General features: G+C 43.5%; 1 protein-coding gene across 2 annotated transcripts in view; it reads left to right on the forward strand.

Annotated features, from left to right (window-relative positions):
* Window positions 1-7,613: 7,613 nt before the first annotated feature.
* Window positions 7,614-20,582, forward strand: part of NIPAL2 (NIPA like domain containing 2) — a 76,798-nt gene continuing 63,829 nt past the window's right edge. The window contains exon 1 of one of the 2 annotated variants that reach the window (XM_072734234.1): window positions 7,614-7,814. In XM_072734234.1, coding sequence (XP_072590335.1) covers window positions 7,713-7,814 — 102 coding nt within the window. In that variant the 5' untranslated portion in view covers window positions 7,614-7,712. The remainder of the gene's footprint in view (window positions 7,815-20,582) is intronic. The other variant, XM_072734233.1, reaches the window with a different exon arrangement.

A 20,582-nucleotide genomic window follows, 5' to 3' on the forward strand; every position in this document is an offset into this window, starting at 1 on the left:
TTCTACCTCAGCTCTCCTGGATCTTGGGACTTCTCAGTCTTCATCATCACATGGATCTGTAGCCATATCTGTATCCATATATCTACATCTCTGTTGATTCTTTCTCTCTGAAGAACCTTGACTAATTCACCCACATAGCTGGCCTTCTTAACTGAGTAGCAGAAGTCCTGACTCCACCACAAACCAGAGTGAACCTTAGATGAGGATGTTAGCTTCTCTAAACTGAAACTTTTTATTTTGCTTTGTAAAAAGACAAAAATTTTAAGTGATTTTAAGAAACACAAATGCCTCACCTACGTCACAGAGCTTTTGTGAGGATCAAGTGAAATAACAAATGTAAGCATGGAAGATTGGAACTGGAAGAAAAAGGTAATACACCAGGATATGAGTAACTGCGTCTTGACCTTGAACTTGTGGCCACTTGCCTAATCCTATATTTTCCACATTTAATTTAGGAATTACTTCTAAAAATCTGTTGTCTTGTTGCCTAAAATTAAGTACTCTATTTCTTTTTCTAAAAAAGATTTTTTTAATTTATTCATGAGAGACACAGAGAGAGGCAGAGATGCAGGCAGAGGGAGAAGCAGGGTCCCTGTTGGGAGCCTGATGTGGGACTCCAGGATCAGGACCTGAGCCAAAGGCAGGTGCTCAACTACTGAGCCACCCAGGTGCCTCAAGTATTTTATTTCTAAAATTAAGGCTCTTTGACTTTCCTCAATGCCTTCCCCAGTTCAGGACGAGCCTCATCAGTGGCAAACTTATGCAGTAAGATTTGAGAGGCAATTTTGCACACCCCACCTCCATCTGCCACATTGTTACTCCTTCGACAGAAATATTCCTTTGGGTTAAGACATCATGTTACCAGGAGAGTCCATTTAGAAAGCAAATAATCACAGAAGAAGATCTATTATGTTAATATCTTGGCCTGGATCCATTCCGAGATGCCTCCTTGAGAGTGAAGAGCAAAGGAATGAGACACAAACAGTACAATTTAAGAGGAGGCAGAGGAAAAGATATTGGGGGACTGTCTGGGGAGGACCAGCCTGGGTGGGACACAGTCTTAGGAAGTCCTACATAGTCATCAGTAAAGGCAGGTGGGACAGGGTGTAGAAGGAGGACAGAGGCTAAGGAAAGAGGCCTGAAAGAAGTTAAGGCAAGGTCAGAGTCCCGGGGCGGCGGGGGGGGGGGGGTGGGGGGGGTGGGGGGGGGTGGGCAATAGATTGCCATCTTGCCAATTGGATACTTGTATTATGGGCTGGCTCTGTTACTGCTTCTCCAGGCCTGAGACCAGACACTCTTATCAGTTCTCTCCTCCCTTGGCTTCTCCCACCTCCCTTGCGATCCCTCACCAAACCCTGCTATTTTAATTTTCATGTCCCTTTGATTCTGCCTTCAACGTCTGGTTCCCAAAGATCCAATTCTGCTGCTGCAGGCCCTGAGGGTCACACCAGAACTGGGCTCCCCCTTTTATCTGGTTCTACCCTTGAGGGCTGTATTTCCCACTTCGAGAATCACGTCCCTCTAGTGTGGATGATCCCGACATTCCCTTTCCCCAGAGGCCTCCCATGGCTTCAAAATGCCGCACAAATGAATGAAACTCTGACCCCTCCTCCTGGACTCCTAACCTGCTCCTTTATCTAAAGTCCTTCTCAGGAAGAGCTAACACTCCTATCGTGAATTAGAATTTATTTAAATATAATCACCAACTATCCTCTGGCTGGTGCCCCCAACACTCAACTGAAACTGCTCAGGCAAAGATCACTCATGACTTTTATTGGTCGCTGTTGCCAAAGGGCACAAACACTTCTCATGTATCATCTCTGTTCTCTCAGCCATCTACACATCCTGGTTTTGGCTACTCTGTCCTACCTGACTTCTCAGCACTGGCTACTGCTTTTGTCTGCTCGGCCCGCCTCTTCTCACCTTGGTAACTGCCCCCACCTCCCTAAAGAAGAGTGAGACCAGGATCCACATCTCTCTGCGCTCAGTGGTTGGTCCCAAGATGGGTTACATGTCCCAAATCAGGCCTGTTATTCACCAGGACTTTCTAAATGAAGCTGGTTGTGCACACCCTAATCAATCAGTGTTGCTGTATAACAAATATTCTCAAAATCTTGTTGGCTTATAAGAACCAATATTTATTTTCTCATCTGTGAGTCTATAGGCCAGATGTGGTAAGGACTGACTTCAGGTGGGCTTCACAGCTGTCTTTGTTCTCTCTGGACCAATGGCTACTTAAGGCCTCCTCTTCTCAAGATAGAGCACAGAAATACCGAGCAAGCAGAAATGTGAGCTATCTCTCAAGGTCTTGGCTCAGAACTGTCACTTTGTTGTCACTATCCACATTTCCAGAGCAAGCCATGTGGCCAAACCCAGTATCACTGAGATGCTGCCTCTAGTGGGAGGAATTACAGTCATTTGGCAATTGGCGGGGGAGGAGGGAGGTGAAGAGTTAGGGGTGGATAATAGATATATCCCTCCATGGGAGGGAGGGCATGAAGAAATGGGAACAATAACCAATCTGTCCACTCCCTTTACCTTTCTGAACCCAGGCTCTAAGGATGGACACCAGGAGAGGCTGTGGCCATGCCCCCACCATGTGAAGCTGACCTGAGGATGAAGACCATACCCAGAAATCAGGTTCCTGGATCTAGTGGTCTAGCTCCATCCCTGCCTTCCCAGGTATTAATTATGAGTCATTGAATTTTCTTTTGGTTTGGGATCCTTTCACTCATGTGCCAAGAGGCCTAGCCAATATATTCTTTTACCTCTCGAGTGGTCCTTGTTGGCCTTGTATTCTGCACTCAGCTCTCCTCCCTCTAGGAAAGGGGTCAGCAAACTATAGTTTGTGCCAGCCACCTGTTTTTGTAAATAAAGCTTTATTGGATCACAGCCACACACTAATTTACATACTGTCTGTAGCTGCTTCTGCACTGTAACAGCAGAGTTGAATAGTTACGGTAGGAGACCATATGGTCCACAAAACCTAAAATATTTACTATCTGGCCTTTTATAGAAAAAGTTTGCCTGGTCCTACTCCAAATGATGGGGGCCATGTGCTTTCCCTGGCCAGCCTAATCCACCTAAATCTCCCTGGCCCCGGACTTCACCCCTGCATCTTAAGATAATCGTGCACCTCCTTTTCTGCTTAGATGCCCCACAAGCTCCTCAAATTCGATTGAGTCTTCAACTCACTGAATTCACCCTCTCTCCCTAAAGCGAATCTTCCTTCCTAGTACCCATGTTGGTAAGTGATGCTGCCTTAGCACCCAGTAGTCCCAACTAGAACACATCTTAGACTCTCTCTCATCTCTGTCTCTCTCTCCCCTGCTTCACATCTCCTTACCCCCACCTTCTCTCTCCCTCCCCTGCTCCATCCACCGGTTGTGCAGGTTTTACTTGGAAACATTTCTGAGATCTCTGCTCTCTCTCACCTTTGTCATGTATCCTCATTGTAGGCTCTTAACTTGACTCTCCCTCTCTGGTGTTTTCCACCTAAACCATCACTGCCCTTCCAGTAGGGAATCTTTTAAAGCAACAATCCTGGGGCACCTGAGTGGCTCAGTGGTTGAGTGTCTGCCTTTGGCTCAGGTCGTGATCCTGAGGTCTTAGGATCGAGTCCTACATCAGGCTCCCCACAGGGAGCCTGCTTCTCCCTCTGCCTGTGTCTCTGCCTCTGTGTGTGTGTGTGTGTGTGTGTCATGAATAAATAAGTAATATCTTTAAAAAAAAAAAAAAGTAAAGCAACAATCCTGTTCTGCTGTTCCTTTATGTAAACTTACTCAACTGCTCCCACTAACAGTCAAGTCAAACCTTAATAACCCAGCACACAAATCTTCTATGTCCTGGACCTGCTGGTCCTTCTGTCCTTATTCTCAGGGTAAATCTCATCTCAGCCATGACTAATTGGAAACATGCCCACTATACTGTTTCTTGTTTCTGGCCTTGTTTTATGCCCTGATCACCCCCACCTCCCTTCTGCAGTGGCTAACTCATCCTCCGGGATTTGGAACATTTGGGCCCTCCTTTCTAGGTAGCCTCAGGTTGCACTTGCCTTCCCAAACTGAGCTGAGGATAACCACTTTGTTGTCTCCCAGCTCTCATGCTAAAGTTAACTTGAGTCTACCTGTTACCTGCCTGTCTGCTCACATTGGTATCAGTTCTTGGGCAAAAAAAGCCCATGCTTTATTCATCCCTGTGCCTTTGGCTCCTGGCACCAAATGTTGGGTGAACTGAGTTGAACTATAAAATGTTTTTTACTCATATTACCTAGTATGGAATGTTTACAACAATATTTGAAATAAAATATTATTATTCCCAACTTTATGAACTAGGAAATTGAATCTCAGAGAATTTACCCCAAGCCACACAGCTGATAAGGAGCAGAAGACTTAACTTAAATCCAGGTCAACTGACCTTGAACTTTTGAAAACTTTGACCAGAAAATCTTGCATTTGATTCTCGATTCATCTTTTGTATTAGTTATAAAGTATATCGCACTTATAAAAATTACATCCAGGCAGCCCAGGTCGCTCAGCGATTTAGCGCCTGCCATTGGCCCAGCGCGCGATCCTGGAGACCCCGGATCGAGTCCCGCGTCGGGCTCCCGGTGCATGGAGCCTGCTTCTCCCTCTGCCTGTGTCTCTGCCTCTCTCTCTCTCTCTCTCTGTGTGACTATCATAAATAAATAAAAATCAAAAAAAAAAAAAAAAAAGAAGGTGCCGGTTGTGAACGAGGAAGAGGGCCTAAATGTGACCAGACTGGTGCCTTGATCTTGGACTTCCCAGCCTCAAAACTGTGAGCAATGAATTTCTGTTGTTTATAAGCTATCCAGTCTGTAGTATTTTGTTATAGTGGCCCAAAGAAACTGAAACAAAATATAAATTAAAAAAACAACTATTTTTGCTAACCAGGCAGGTATAGATAGATTCTCTTTTTTTTAATAGATTCTCATTGAGCTTTTAAATTTGCATTTTTCTGATTATTGGTGACATGGAAGCATTGTGTAAGTTTATCAGCCATTTATACTTTCTCTTAAGGAAACATGCCTGTTTATGTTTTTGCCCATTTTTCTACTGGTTTATCAGGCATTTTCTTATTGATCTATAGGAGTTATTTACATATTCTGGATGTGAAATTTCATCAATTTTATGTCATAACAAATAATGTTCTCCCTTTGTGACTTATCTTTTTATATTTTTGGTCTATTGATGTATGAAAGTTCTTAATTTTACTGCAACTGTGTATATCAACTTTATCCTCTGTGGTTTGTATTTTTTTGTGCATATCTGTTTGTTTAAAAAGTTCTTCCCTCTCCCACCATCATAAGTAGTAAAAGATACAACTTATAGAGTACTTTCTATGTTGCAGTACTCATTAGCTCCCTTTTACAGAGGATAAATGCAAGGCACAGAGAAATTAAACCACTTGATCAAAATCACACAGCAAATCTGCAATGGAGTCATGATTTAGCTTCAAATGATATGGCACCAAAATAGAACTCCTAGAATTAACTGAAGAACAGACCTCCACCAATTCAGCTCTAAAAACAGCCAGTAGATCAAGGGTTTTTGGTGTCCTGTAAAGTGAACAGGATATCCCCTGAAGAAACCCCGCAAGAAGTAGAGGCCATCCGTCACAAAGCCCTGAACAGCCTCCAGCGACTCCTACACTGCTGGGACCGAAATAGCTCACATAGCATTCCTGCCGCCTCCTTGTGAACTGTGTGGAAAGGAACATTGGTCACGAATTCTTTGTTCCAACCACCCCCACACATTAGGACAGCCACAGTCACTGCAGTGACATCTTGGATTCTGGAGAACAGCATGTCACAGGCTACACATCATACTTATTCTGTACCGAGTGCTGTCTTCCTCCAAAATCACAGGTTTTTAAACAAATGCAAAGAAATGGAAGATGATTTTTTTAATTAAAAAATAAAATGAAAAAATAAAATAAAAATAAAATAAAATAAAATGGGACTGATTTGTGTGTAGCAGAGCATGGGGGCCAGATCATAAAGTGTCTCATATGCCAAGCTTAAAAAGTGTGAACTTATTGTGTCAATGGTGAGGTCTGGTAGCATTTTAAACAGGAAAGTGACACGATCCACTTATTATCTTGCTTGTTAGAGAGTGTATGACTAGTTACAATCTGGCTGATAGAATATATTGAGGAGTGGTTGTGCCAGGCTCTGCTGGTAGTACCCTCCCACCCTATCCTGGTTTCTTCCTTGCAGATAGAGCTCACCTCCCATTCTGAAGGTTGGAAATGCCTGAGTCACTTTCCCAGCCTCCCTTGCAGGTAGAGCATGGTTGGGCTTGTGACTGAGTCCTGGCTGATGGGACCTGAAGGGGAATCTGCTGGGGCAGCCTGAAAAAGGTTTTCCTCTCTGAAAACAACAACAACAGCAACAACAACAAGATGCATACGAAGAAATGCCCCACTTTTTCCCCCCTGCATGTGGTCATGTTTGCATGTAATGCCTGGAGCCGCCACCATGAAAAGGGAAAAGCCTGATATATCAGGAATGGTAGAGCAGAAAGATGGAACTGACATCATAGAGCCACACAGAACCAAATTCCCTCCAGAGACGACATGCTTGTTGTCTCAGCCACTTTTACTAGGATATTCTGTTACTTGTATCCTAAAGCACTCAACCGAAGGAAGCATTAATAAGGTCACCGACACAAGTTAATGTGGTATTATAGAAGATATAAAAAAGACACTTTTTCCTTCAGATATTTATTTGAAATAAATGAGCCTCTTAAAATTGTGAAGAGTTAGCTACCATATCAATTGTTCATTGAGCATCTTGGGTGCTAAAGCAAGAAACTACACAGCTTCCCAGGTGATGTCTCGTTCTTTACCTAAAAATGGCATTTTTCTCACTTCCTTCTCTCATTCGCACGCTTCCCCTAATAAACACTGAATACTTTCTCCCAGTTTTCATTAGGCAGCAATTCTGTTTCCTTGAAGGTCCTGTGTAGTGCGGTCATGGCAGACAGAAGAGTGATGTACGAAGAGTCTCGGTGTGGCCTGAACAAGAGCATCCAAGTTCCGTGCTTCGGCCACAATACAGGGCCACGGGGTTCTGAGGGTCAGGGACACCTCAAATCGTTCGTAAGGCGGTAGAATTCGACCGGCTACAGACAGCATCAAACCTCTGGTGGGTCTGTGAGGACCATTCAGGGCTGACTCCTCTGAAAGCTCCGGTTCTGGAGGGAGGATCAGGCTCTGCGCCGCGGGAGGTTCTGCCCTTGGGCGAGAAATAGCGCCGAAGGGTCCATCAGTCGGTGGCACCGGGACTTCGTGGATCTGGCTTTACTGTCGCGAATTCGTGACTTTCCCATATGCAAACAGCTTTGGACATTCAGTCGAGAAACACTGGAAGTGACAGAAGCCGGAGCTGCCAGCGACAGCCGGGGTCGGGGTCGGGTCGGCGCCTTCGTTCCCGCGGGTGCGCCCCGGCGACGGCCCCTGCTCCCCCCCTGCTCCCCCCTGCTCCCCCGGCAGGTGCAGCCCCGCGCCCGGGCGGGGAGGCCCGAGAGCACCCGGAGCCCAGGCCCGACGGCGGGCGGGGCGGGGCGGGGCCGCACCTGCGGCGCGGGGGGAGTCAGGTGGCCGGCGCCGAGCAGGAAGCGCCTCGAGGGCGCGGGCCCCGGCGCGGAGCCGAGCGGCGGGCGGGAGGCGCGGGCGCAGGTGGCGAGCCCATGGCCGCCCCGGCCGCGGACGAGCTGTCCCGGAACTTCACGTACTGGCCGCCGGGCGCCGGCAACGGCTCCCTGTCGGGCGCCTGGTACCTCGGGAACCAGGTAAGGCCGCGGCGCCTCCAGCTCGCCCGGGTCCACGCGGCCGCCCTGTCCGGGGCGCGGGGCCGGGGCCGGGGCCGGGGCCGGGGCGGGCGGCGCCGCCTCCGCGGTCGCTCCTGGGCCTGCGGGGCCCGGGCCTCCCCGCCCCCCAGCCCGAATCCGCCTCCTCCCGGAAGGACCCCGGGCTGCGAGGAGGCGGCCCCCACGCGCTCCGGCGCCCCCGGCCTGCTCACTCCCGGCGAAGCACGCAGGACGCCCCGCCCCCGCGCCGTGTCCCCGGCGCTTCCGCCCCCGGGCGGCGGCCGCAGGACCCTGCCTCTGCCTCTGCCTCCCGGCCCTGGGGACCGTCGCCCGCCCGGGCAGAGCCGGTCTGTGCCGGAGCATGCACTGGTCGAAGTCAGAGCGGAGCGGAGCTTCCCGTTGACTTCCTGCCTGGGTCTAAGACCAGAGAGACGCGGGCAGCCCCGGCGCAGCGCTTTGGCGCCCCCTTCGGCGCAGGGCGCGGTCCTGGAGGCCTGGGATCGAGTCCCGCGTCGGGCTCCCTGCGTGGAGCCTGCTTCTCCCTCTGCCTGGGTCTCGGCCTCTCTCCTATGAGCGAATAGATAATATATATATATATATAAAAAAGATCAGAAAAACATTCGGAGGAGCCCTTCCGCTGGCCGCATTCATATTCTTTTAAGTGGGAGCAAGGGATCTTGATGTAGTGGGTCCCGGGCTGCTGCCTGTGTTCCTAAGTGTGTTACTGTATTCTGGTTCTTTAACAAATCTGTGGGCCTTCCTATTTTACAACAATGTAATCACAACATACTTGTTACTGTTGGTCTAAATCGTGTTTTAACTAATGATTAGAGGTCCAGAATTCCTTTAAAGGACACTTGAACAGTGTTTCGGATGTTGATTTCTAAAATATTAAAATTTTGTTTTCAGAAATTTAACAGAAAATTATTCACAGAAAGACAAAATAAGCATGTTCACCTTATTTGCAGCAGAGAGTATTGCTTTAAGCCTGTTCTATCCCAAAACGTACTAAAGAAGGAAAAATGAGGGGACTCAGAGCCTCTTGGTCACTGTGCAAAACCTATTTCACTTCTTTCACAGGAATTACAAAGAGAAGAATTGCTTTTTCTGGGAAGCTCTTTGAAGTCTGTTAAATTATGCTTATGCTAATGTACATTACAAAGAAGCTCTAATGTGCTTATGCTAGAAGCACTCCAAGTAAAGGTTTAAGAATGAACTTTCTTCTTTTGGTAAAGAAATTAGAGAATTAGTAGTTACTACCTACAATGGCATCATCCAAAACAGGAAAAAACATTGTTTTCATAATGGAAACCCCAATAGTCTGTTGTCCTTGATGTTTACTAGAATTCAAGATAGTCTTGGTTCTCTAACATTAAAACAGATTACCACGTGACATAAATGTGAACATCTAACTTGATGTTTGCAAGGCTAACATGCCTCTGACTGTATATATCTGATCAGGTTTAAAATGGCGTGCCCAGGATATGCTAACTGAAATGACTCAGTTGACATCTAAACTGTAGCTAGTTTGAGTTCAGGTTGCATCAACCTTTCCCATTATTGTACAAATTTAGACCATCTTATAAAAGACTTACAAGACTGTGAAAGTTGATTTTTTGAAATTCAGTCAGCAAACATTTTATTGAGTGCCTTTAGGGTAGGCCAGGCCAATAAAAAAATAAAATGAAGCCTAATGGGTTTTTTCTTTTCTCTTTTGACACAGCTGAAAGTAAATGACTAAAAATGGGAGTGGCTCCAGAAAAACAGGAGTGTGAGACACAAGTTTAGGACTCTCACACTCAAAAGCAACCTTGGTTCCTGGGTAGTTATGATTTAATCAGTTTTGTCACAACTGAACTATATGATGACAGCATCTATTTACCAGTTGCCCAGCTCTCTGTGTCTTTCCAAGTGATAACCACCAGACTGATAAAAATTAACTCCTAGGAAAAGACCAACACTTTCACGTAATGGATGAATATTTAACAGTGGTCTCTTAGAATCAGTGTTGTCTGGGGCAAAGATGTGAGGGCTTCTAGAGGAGGAAATCACAAAGTGGGTGGAAGTAGTAGTATAGGGCAGAAAATGTTTTGGGAAGCCAGAGAAGTGAGGTCTTTTCCCCTTCTTGTCACTCAAGAGTCTGCCTATGAAAGACAAATGTAGTGGGGTTCTCTAACAGTATTTTCTTCATGTTTGATCTACAAGTTTGCAGCATAAAAGGGTAATGTTTCTGAGATAGTTATTGAGCCCCCTGCTTTGAACAAAGCATGTGTACATATTCACCATGGTCGTCAGATTCAAACCCTTCCTTCCAGAAGAGTTATTCGGTACTTGGGGAAATGAGCTGTGCAGGTAACTCCAAAACAAGGCAGTATGTTTTAAGTGTCATGTGAGTGGTATAAAGTCCTATGGAAATTCAGAGCAAGGTGGCTTTTCGCAGGGGCCATCAGGGAGGTTTTGTGGAAAGGTAGTATTTCCACTGGGCACTTAAGGGGTGGACAGAGTTTCAGTGATGGGAGTGCACAGGTGGAAGTGATCCCAAGAAAGGCACAGTCTGAAGAACAAGGACAGCCCATGTGGCCAGGGCAGGTGACTTTCTGAATATTTTTGTACCTGATGTAGAAATTGGTGGCCATTCTGGTTGCAATGGAGGATGGGGACTGTAAGGTGGAAATATACTTTGAGGTCTTAAAGATAGTCATGGATTGTCTTGAAGGACTGGGTGAGAAGTTTGGACTTTATCTTGTAGGCAATGGGGAGCCATTGAAGGTTTTTATTTTGACCAAGGGTTGTGAGAATCAAAGCAAATTAAATAAAAGAAATTTAACTTAGGGTTGGCAGGATACAGAGGCCTCAAATTGGCTAAATCCAGCCCACAGATGTGTCTTGTTTGACCTGCATAGAGAGTTAAAAAAAAATGTTTAATACATTGCCAGCATTTAAAAGCAAGTCGATTATATATTAAGTTTCAAGTTGCACTGATCTCTTTAAATGTTAGATGTTCTAGCAGTACTTGGCCCTCTTTCCAATATGGTAACTGTGAGCTGAAGTTCACAGTTTAGAACAGCTGTGCTCCCCACCTACCCCCGCCTTTTACTCTCCTCTCTTTAACCCATTGGCCCCTGTAGGCACTTCATTTGCAACCAGTGTTAGAGGCTGTAGTCCAGTCTCTGCTGTGAACCAGAGTGTGCTTAGGAAATTCACTCTGGGTTTCAGTTTCCTTTCCAGGAAAATGAGGATTGGAACAAAAGATTTCCAGTCTTCCTTTTGTTCTCTGATTGATTAAATGGTGCCAAACCAGCAAGGTTGTGGAGGGAATGGACGGTAAAGGATGAATGTGGGAACAACTGGGAAGGAGGGGTTTTGTCCCTGGTTCTTAAAGTTTAAGCATATTGCTCAGTATTTAAATGCACACAGACGTTGTCAAAAAGGTTCATTCTGCATAGGGTGAAGTGAAAATTCAGAATTTTTTATGTCCTTTATTTGAACTTTTGATTTTCAATGGCTTGAGTGTTTAAAGTCAACATATTTAAAGGAAAAATGATACAACTTGGCTGGGAAGAGGCAAAGCCAAGAGACTGACATTTGTTATGCATTTACTATGTGACGCTTTATAGCTATTATCTCAGTGGAGCCCCCTAAAAACCTCCTCATAAGGTACATATTATCCTCACTGTTCATGTAAGGAAACTTGTGCTAAGTAACTTGCCCCAAGATCTTACAGCAAGTAAGTTTAACTACATGGCTAGCCGTATTTCTTGCCTGAAGGCCTTGCTGAGAAGCTGTGTCTTGAAAAGAATGTGGTGGTGAGGGCAACAGGAGTGTGGGAAAGGAATGAATATGGCTTGTTTCATTGTGCTGATGAAAAATCTCATTGAGTTTTATATTGCCCTTTAGTTGATTTTGCTTTGCTACCATCTGTTTCTTTTCTGGTAGCTGCATTTGGCTGTTTCTTAAAAGTGCCAAAATTTAGAAATAACCAAAGTGCTGGGTAGAGGTTGCTGGTCCTTTCCATTTCCTTCCCAAGAAAAATAATCTTTTTGTTTTGTTTATGCTTATTTTTTTTACCTTCCTTATATATCCAACATGGCATTTTCCTATTACCAGATTTTCTACGAGATATATGTATGAGGCAGCAAGAGGAAGGAAGAAACAGATTACCTCAAAGCAACTTTTGTTAAAAAAAAAATCATTATCCCATGGTTTTTGTTAGAGAAAAAGAATCTTTTTTTTTTAAGATTTATCTATTTATTTATTTATAATAGACACAGAGAAAGAGAGAGAGAGAGGCAGGCAGAGACACAGGCAGAAGGAGAAGCAGCGGGAGCCCGACGCGGGACTCGATCCCGGGACTCCAGGACCACGCCCTGGGCCAAAGACAGGCGCCAAACCGCTGGCCACCCAGGGATCCCCGAGAAAAAGAATCTTAATGCACCTATGGCAGATGAGATGTTTGCCTTTCATTCTACCTGATATCCTCCTTATGGACTGATTTATACCAACTAGTTATAATATTTGTATTGAGGCCATCACAACAGCAGAATTCAGGCTATGGGAAACTTTGCCATTTCACAGGTTGAAATGGCTACACTTCTTCAAAAATCATTTTTACAAGAAAGAAAAGGAAGAGGATGGAGAAGTTGTAAATTAAGAGACCAAAAACAAAACAAAACAAAAACTATCTGGGAAAAAAAAAAAAAAACCAACCCAAATCTTCAACTATATAGTGTTGTAGGATGCACATTTGTGTGATGAAACCATAAAAAAGGCAAGAAAATGATTGCAGTAAGGTCAGGCCTTATGAGAAGGGAGTGGGTGTGGTGAGATGGGGCCCAGGGAGGGTTTGGGCGGGTCCCCAATTTCTTTTGGCCTCTTGATCTCGATGGTGTTATAAGGGTGTTTTGCCTTACAATAATTTTTTTTAGTAATTTATTCATCTATAACATTCTCTTTGCAGTTGTCTGTATCTATTATGTCCTACGACTTTTTTAAGTTTTAAAAATAGTATGAGCATTGGTTACTGTTCAACTTGCATGTCTTACCCAGGTGGGTAATGGTATACCCGATTCACCTTGTGGGAACTGGTATGCCATACTCACTCTGTTTGCTTCAACAGAGAATTACTGAAACAATTTTTTAAAAAAATGATAACTGTCCAGGTTGGCATTTGAGAACTTACCATGGAAAGAATGATGTTCCCCCTAAACTATCCTTTTTGTTTTTAAACAGTGCAGTTTTAAAAAGTTCAGTCTTATTCCCAGAGGTGTTGACAAGTTTCTTAATTTCTCCAAATCTTGGCTTTCTCTGTTGAAATGGTAATATGAATAACACTGCTCACCTCACAGGGTTGATATAGGAATAGAATAAGGTGATGTATATCTGAAAGGTAGCAAAGTCCCAGACACATAGAAAGTACTCGAATAAATACTAGCTATTATTACTAGTATTACATTTAACCTATATTATAGGAAATATCATAAAAGATATATTTCTAATATTTAGTAATTATTGGACTTAGCTCATTGCAAATGGAAAGAAGAGAAATGTCAGATGTTTGATGCGATCTTTCTTTTTTTAATATAAAACCACTGATTTCTCTGTATCTAGTGTTTTCCTTACTTCCTTTGGTGTTTGATTTCCTATCACTCTGCAAACATATTCACGTTCCAGAACACTTCCTAACTGAAGTAATTTCCTAATTAGAACACTTGTTATTTTGACGTACTAAGGCAAGGATTCCTCCTACGTCTTCTGCCACTTTCCAGGCTGCTGGGCTGGGGAGATGGGTGTGTGGCACTGGCAACAGTGACAGAGGTTTTGGTGATCAGACAAAACCTGACACTGATTATGGTTTAACCAGCAAGACCAGCACTCCCAGCCTGGGAGTGCTCAGGTACTGTTACTGTTGAGACTTCCATGGCATTTATTGTAGCTTGGGTTTGCCCAGGGTTGTTGTTTTTTCCCTGAAGATCCAGTATTGCTCTATTTAGGTTACATCTTTGTATGACTTATCTCCCACTGTTCCAGATAGACTTGCGTTTTCCATAAAGTCAGAGCTCAACTCCCAGGCTGTCCTGGTTCACCAGAATGCCCCAACTGCCTGGCAGCTGGCAGACAACACTCAACTTCCCCTCACATAGTTCTTATCATGTGCCTTTTCTTGTCACTTGCCCCGCCCTTGGTCATTCTTCATATGGCCTCCTGTCATTTCTGGCACACATCAGGAGGTGTGGACTGTTCCCTTATGTAAATACAAGCTAACATGTGATCAGTCCTGAGTGCCACACCTCACTAAAGATTTAGTTTGTCTTAACCTGATTCCTTCAGAGAGCTATACCCACACCTGCCTACAAGGAGCATCCTGCTGTCTGCGTGCAGCCTCAGCACTGGTTTCCTAAATCACCCACCTCTCCTTCTTTGTCCCTCTCCAGTTGGTTTCTTCTTGGAGTAACTTGGGCCACTGGCCTTCAGTTTGCAATAGGAGTCCCTCTCTTCTGGCCTAACTTGTTTTCCCTACAAGAACACTTTGTAACTAAGAGGCATTAGTTTGCAAGTCACAGAAAACATAACACTAACTGGCTTAAATAATAAAGGAAATTAAGCAGCTTGCTATAAAGGTCCAGGAGAATTCTGGGTACAACTAAGCCTTGATCCAGAGGCTCTAGCAACATGATGAAGGCTCAATATCTCACTGTTCTCTTCAACTTTCATTCGTTAGAGTTTGTTGGTTCCACTTTTAGCAGATGCACCCCACTGGCCTACATTCCTCCTTCCACTTCCAGGAGGGGAAGCTTGACTTTCTCCACCAATGAAAATAAATGGGCTTTAGTCTGACAGGACAAGGTTAGGTCCACAGTCTTTCCCATACCAGTCATCAAGGCTAGAGTTACTGGGCTTGACATCCTCAGAGAACGTGGGCACCCTTAGAAAGGGCTAGCTGAAAGAGGGGTTCTGTTACTGAGAGAAGGGGGTACTGTGTGGCCCTGAAAACAATGTCCTCCTCCGGATTATTGTCTTCTTGAGCAACTCTCAAACTAACACCCTTATCAGCTCATCTAGGACATTCCCTTTCTATATCCTGCCTCGCATAAGCAACCCCTAAAACATTGCCCCCTATTTAGCCTGCTTGTCTTTGTGGGTGAGATCTGAACAGTATAATCTCCTTAAAAGCTAAGATATAGGATCAACTTATGAAATATTTTTATTAACATCATGTCAAAGTGGTCACCACTTCTAAATTCCAGACTTACCCCCTCACACATCACACACACACACACACACACACACACACACACACACAATTCTGCAAAGGGCGTCTGTTTTTCCTACTGATGGAAAAGTCAAAGGGAATCATCTGGGAAAGGTAGTGTCCCTTGCTTAGTCTCTATCTTGCCTCTACCTGCTTAGAAATTTCTTTACCATCAATAATCACCTCTTCAGTAATTTGGAAATTCCTAAAAGTTGAGTGGATTTAGGTAGAAAATGTACGATTTATGCATGCAATACTATGTGGAATCCTAGAAGCCATGTTAGCATTTCCAATATCTCATTTAAGTTTGAGGTGAATCCTGTGAATTCTGGGGGGTCTTTTTTTCTTCCTAAGCCTCTGGACTTGCAAATCCCTGATTGTTCCAGGATGTTAGGGACATAGGTGCACTGTATTCTCTGTTGTCACAACCCATATTAAGCTTGATCAGCAAATTGATAAATGAGGACCTAAAATGCAATCAGTATTCCACTCAATAAAAATCATAAGCAGAGAGCCCTTCTTAACAGAGCAGTATTAGACACTGATATCAAAGAAATCAGAAAATATGGACTGTGTCCTCAAAATGTAGCTATATATATATATATATATATATGTGATATATATAATGTGTATGTGTGTGTGAGAGAGAGAGAAGAGGAGAGAGAGAGCTTTATAATTACTTGATAAACAACATTTGAAGGACTGGTGTGAAGCTACCCTTGCTTATACTATCTGATAGACTGTTTGCATTAGGCTTGCAGACTAACGTAATACAGGTATGTAATTGTAAATAAGAGCACCAAAGCGGAAGAGGAAACTATAATATACCTTTGGATATGGCTGGCTGAGTCACAGCAGTAGAGAAATGAGTGGTTGGTTCTTTGTGAGCAAGGTATAAGCAGACCTCATGTTTTAAGCAGCTGCGGCAGCCATGAAATTGAGTATAATTGTGTTTTACACGTAGAGTGTTTTATTAGGTTTTTGAACTACAATTGCAGACCCAAATCGCAGTCACCATCATTGGCCAGGAAAGATGAGCTGGGGGATAGGAGAAATTATTTTGGTTATGAGGAGTGGCCCTTTGGAGGCAATGATGAGTACAAGTCACAATGCCTAACAGGTGTAGAAAACTTGAACTCGATTCCTGCTCTGCTGTCAGAAAAATCTGGTCTGGTGGGTGGCAAGAGCCACAGGAGTCTCTGGCAGAAGTCTGTCAGAAAGAAGCAGTGTCGTTATCCCTCATCATGCAGAGGCAGAGACTCATCCCGTGGCTGATTGATGCCTGACACAGAGGATAGAGTTCAGTCTCCAGGACGATGGAGCTGACCAAACACAGAGTTCAAGGCAGGCATCTATCTTCAGAAGGACATGTACCCCAGAAACTCAGGCAGGGGTGAGGGAGGGCCTTTTAACTACAAGAGCTCTCAAGTTCCCGGCTTTAGGATGTGAAGCCTCTTCCAAACTCTGGGCCAGCCTTACAAAAGGCAGACTGCAATCCTGCTTCTTTGAAAACAAGGAACTATAGAGTTTTGAAATGATTATGATGAATATGTTCTTGGAAAAATTGAAAGTTACAGGACCTTAGATCTGCCTGGATGGAAACAATACATTCTTTATGTTCAGCATGTCTACCCTTGTTTCAGAGATTCCCTTTGCAGCCTTCTGTAGGGTCCGTTTACTTTATCATAGAACCAAGTTTAAGACCTCCTGAACTAGTAATCTCACCTTCACTATTATTGCTCTCCTTTTAACAAAACGTTAAAAGCACTCAAAGGATGTGTTATTAAATATATTACTTCTTCCATATTTTTTTTTCTACCAAAACTTAAATTTCTCTAAGGCAAAAAACATGGTGGCTTCCGGTATTGTAAGGTTTATCCTTAATGGAGTTTGGTTTATAAAAATAATGAATGTGCAATTATGTAAGTAAATATGTTCCCAAGTAAAAGACAAAATGTAATCGTTCTTAATTGTATGGGAAGGCAATATGTTGGGATTTTTCTGTCTAGGTTTTTTATTTTATTTTATTTTTTTATTTTATTTTATTTTTATTTATGATAGTCACAGGGAGAGAAAGAGAGAGGCAGAGACATAGGCAGAGGGAGAAGCAGGCTCCATGCACCGGGAGCCCGACGTGGGATTCGATCCCAGGTCTCCAGGATCGCGCCCTGGGCCAAAGGCAGGCGCCAAACCGCTGCGCCACCCAGGGATCCCCTCTGTCTAGGTTTTAAGGTTGATTACAAATTGGCATGGAACCACTTGTAAGAATAGCAAGGAATACTATGTTATGTAACCCAGATCTATTCTGTTGGCTTTACATCACCAGATTTTGGATCCAGTGCCATGAGACTTTCTCAGGATAGGTATAAGGTAATAACCTTATAGCATACAATAACCAAGATAACAAATTGAAAATCTGTTCATGCCTGAACATTTTTCTTTCTTTTTCTCCCTCAAATATGGTATTATGGTTTTAACTCAGTTTGGGGTCATATTGCAGACAACTCATTTATCTGCAAGGGCAAAGGAAATTCATGGTGAGAATAGTCCAACCCATCTAGTAATCCAAAAAGCATTACATATTTCAGGTTGTCTCCAATGTTTACCACTGTAAATATGAATATTGTTTCTTCATGGCCCTGTTGTAATGAACTCTCCCACTGCCCCTACTTCTCCGAAATCCTGAAGTAATTTCCCCAGTGGTTTTCCTATTCTCTGGTCTTGCTCTGTGCCAGTCCATCCCCCACACTGCAGCCAGGATGAGTCTTCTTAAAAATCAAATCTGGATCTATCCTCTAGTTTAGAGTCTTTTGTGCCAGGATACGGCCTACAGATTCATGGTAGACATTGGCCCATGCCTGCCTCTCCAGTCCAGCTCTCCTGGCATCATCTGCTTCAAGGCCCTTCAGACACCCTGTTTACCGCAGATAGGATTAAGATAAAGATCCTGAGATGGGAAGATTATCCTGGATTATCTGGATGGATCCTAAATGCCATCTTAATATAAGAGGGAAGCACAGGGAGATTTCAAACAAAAAAAAGAGATGTTGTGGCCAGAGACATAGAGATTGAAGCGATAGAACTATAAACCAATGATGTGGCAGGAGCCACCAAAAAATGGGAGAGGCAAGAAACAAATTCTCCTCTAGAGCCTTCAGAGGGAATGTAGCTGTACCATCTTGATTTAAGTCCAGTGAAATCGATTCTGGGTTTCTTGCCTCCAAAACTGTAAGAGAATAAATTTCTGTTGTTTTAAGCCACCAAGTGTGTGACAGTTTGTCATAGCAGCCACTCCTGTAGCTAATATACTCTCCAAAGTAGGCAGATTCACATTCTCTGTTCCCATGAGTTCTGTAAAGCACCTACCTCTACCCCAGATTTAACAGGTGGTAGTCCGTTTGTTATTGGTTGCTTTTTCTACTTCTTCTGAGCTCCCTGAGGGTACTTTGCATTCTCAGTTCCTGACATAGAGTATTAGAATCTAATACTGGCCTGTTGTGGAATGAATGCCAAATGGATGCATGGCTGAATGAATAGCACCTGCTGTGAGCATCTTCTGGTTGTCTCTGCCATAGCTCCCTTCTCTCTGACCCCTTGCATTTCACATCCATTTCCTCCACATTGTGTGTTTCTCCCCAGCAGTGTCTGGTTGAGAGTTGTGCAATAGTCTTATTTTCCCCCTTAATATCTTTGGTTCACCTGGCTTGCTTTGTATTTCTTGCTTTTCTTATCATTATCTCCTCTTTTAACTCTTTTTAAATGAATCCATATTCCTTTCAATTTCATTGAGTCTGTAAAGCAGTGGTTTTTTTTTTAACTTCTTAGTTTGAAAATTTTCCAACTTACAGAAAATGAAAAGGAATAGAACAATAAATACCACATGCCCTTCACCTGGAGAATTCACCAGTTGTTAACATTGTGAAACATTTGTTTGTTCTCTTGCTCTGTATATTTTTTCATTTTATATTGTAATATACTCTTTGAAAGTAAGTTACACTCATTATGAGTCTTCACTCCTAATACTTAAGTATTACAAAGTATTACTAAGAATTTGGATGGCCTCCTGACCCTTCCTAACTGTTCTGGAAGTGAGGTAATTGTCTATCTGTTTACAAGGTGCAAATGCAAAATAATCCCAGCTAAACTCCTAAGAGTTTCCTGTGATATGGGGTGAACCGAATACCCATTTCTCACACACATCATCCCCTTGCAGATTCAGGCTCTTCTGCTCATTCCCACAGGGATTAGTTGACCCAAATCACTCAACCTGAGGTATTCCAGTACTAAATCTGTCATTTGTGTGTTCAGGAATATTTTCCTGCCTGGAACAAAAAGGTAGCATTATTCCAGTTGCAAGGTGATATGAATATATTATAGCGCTCAAAACTAGCTCTGAATCTGTGGTCCTTTTGAACCATGCATGAGCTCCACTGGGGTCTGATTCTGAATTTATGTTTTGAAGCAGAGCCAGGACAGACTATTACCAATTCCACATAGCCCTGTTATATCCCACCTCCATCTGGGCAAACCACCCCGCCCATGGATTACAGGGCAATAACTATGCAAAATACATAGAGAATACTCTGGCACAAAAGGTAGGCTAGAAGATTGGTATTCCAAATAAAACAAAAACATTCTTGATACTTATCAGTGCTGATATGTTGAATCTCATTCCAGATAAACTGTTTGCTGTGGCTCCCACCATCTGTTTGCCAAGACATCCTTAAGTCAGGAATTAAGCCACAGTGGTTACAAGAGAGAGCACTGAACAAATTAAGGGCATGCATGCCCAGCCTGTACTTCTAACTGCATTGTTAAGCGGTGGAGCAACCTTTCCTTATGGTTATTATCTTTGTTTTACTTTACTTGCACCACGAAAAAGAAACAGATTTTGCTAATTTTAAAATTGCACTAAATTGACATTGCCTAGCTAGGAGGTTACTGAGTGCTGTCAGCGAAAAAATAGTGATTCAGATGTGAGCTGGGTGCCTTGGGGCCAAAATTTGCCTGCTTCTAGCTACGTGACTTTTGCACAGGTCACCTTCCTTCTTTGGCCCTCTGTTCTCTTTCCTGACCAGTCTCCACATAAACGAGGGGTGAAAGAGGGTGGGGAAAGGAAAGGAATCTAAACTCCCACTAATTCTAAAATGCTAGAAAATAGAGAACACTCTGAATAAAGTAATGATGTAAACTAGACATCTTTCATTTAAATGGCAAGTTTATAGGGGCCTGCTCACTGTATGCAAATGATACTCCCGATTGCAGATGAGGATTTTGTAATCATTAAAGCTCATTTACCAGAACCTCTAATTGGAAACAGCATTTAATACTGGTTACTTGAAGTTACTGTATGTTCATGCGGGTAATTAAATCACCTTCTTTTAAAAACACTGCAAACTTGACGTTTCCCCTCCCCTTTAATTAGAGGCATTAATGAGGACTTACTGTATTAGTATATTACAAGTATGTGTGAAATGAATGTAATGAGTGTGCAATTAACC

Source organism: Vulpes vulpes, chromosome 13 (assembly GCF_048418805.1).
Source record: "Vulpes vulpes isolate BD-2025 chromosome 13, VulVul3, whole genome shotgun sequence".
Classification (NCBI taxonomy): Eukaryota; Metazoa; Chordata; class Mammalia; order Carnivora; family Canidae; genus Vulpes; species Vulpes vulpes.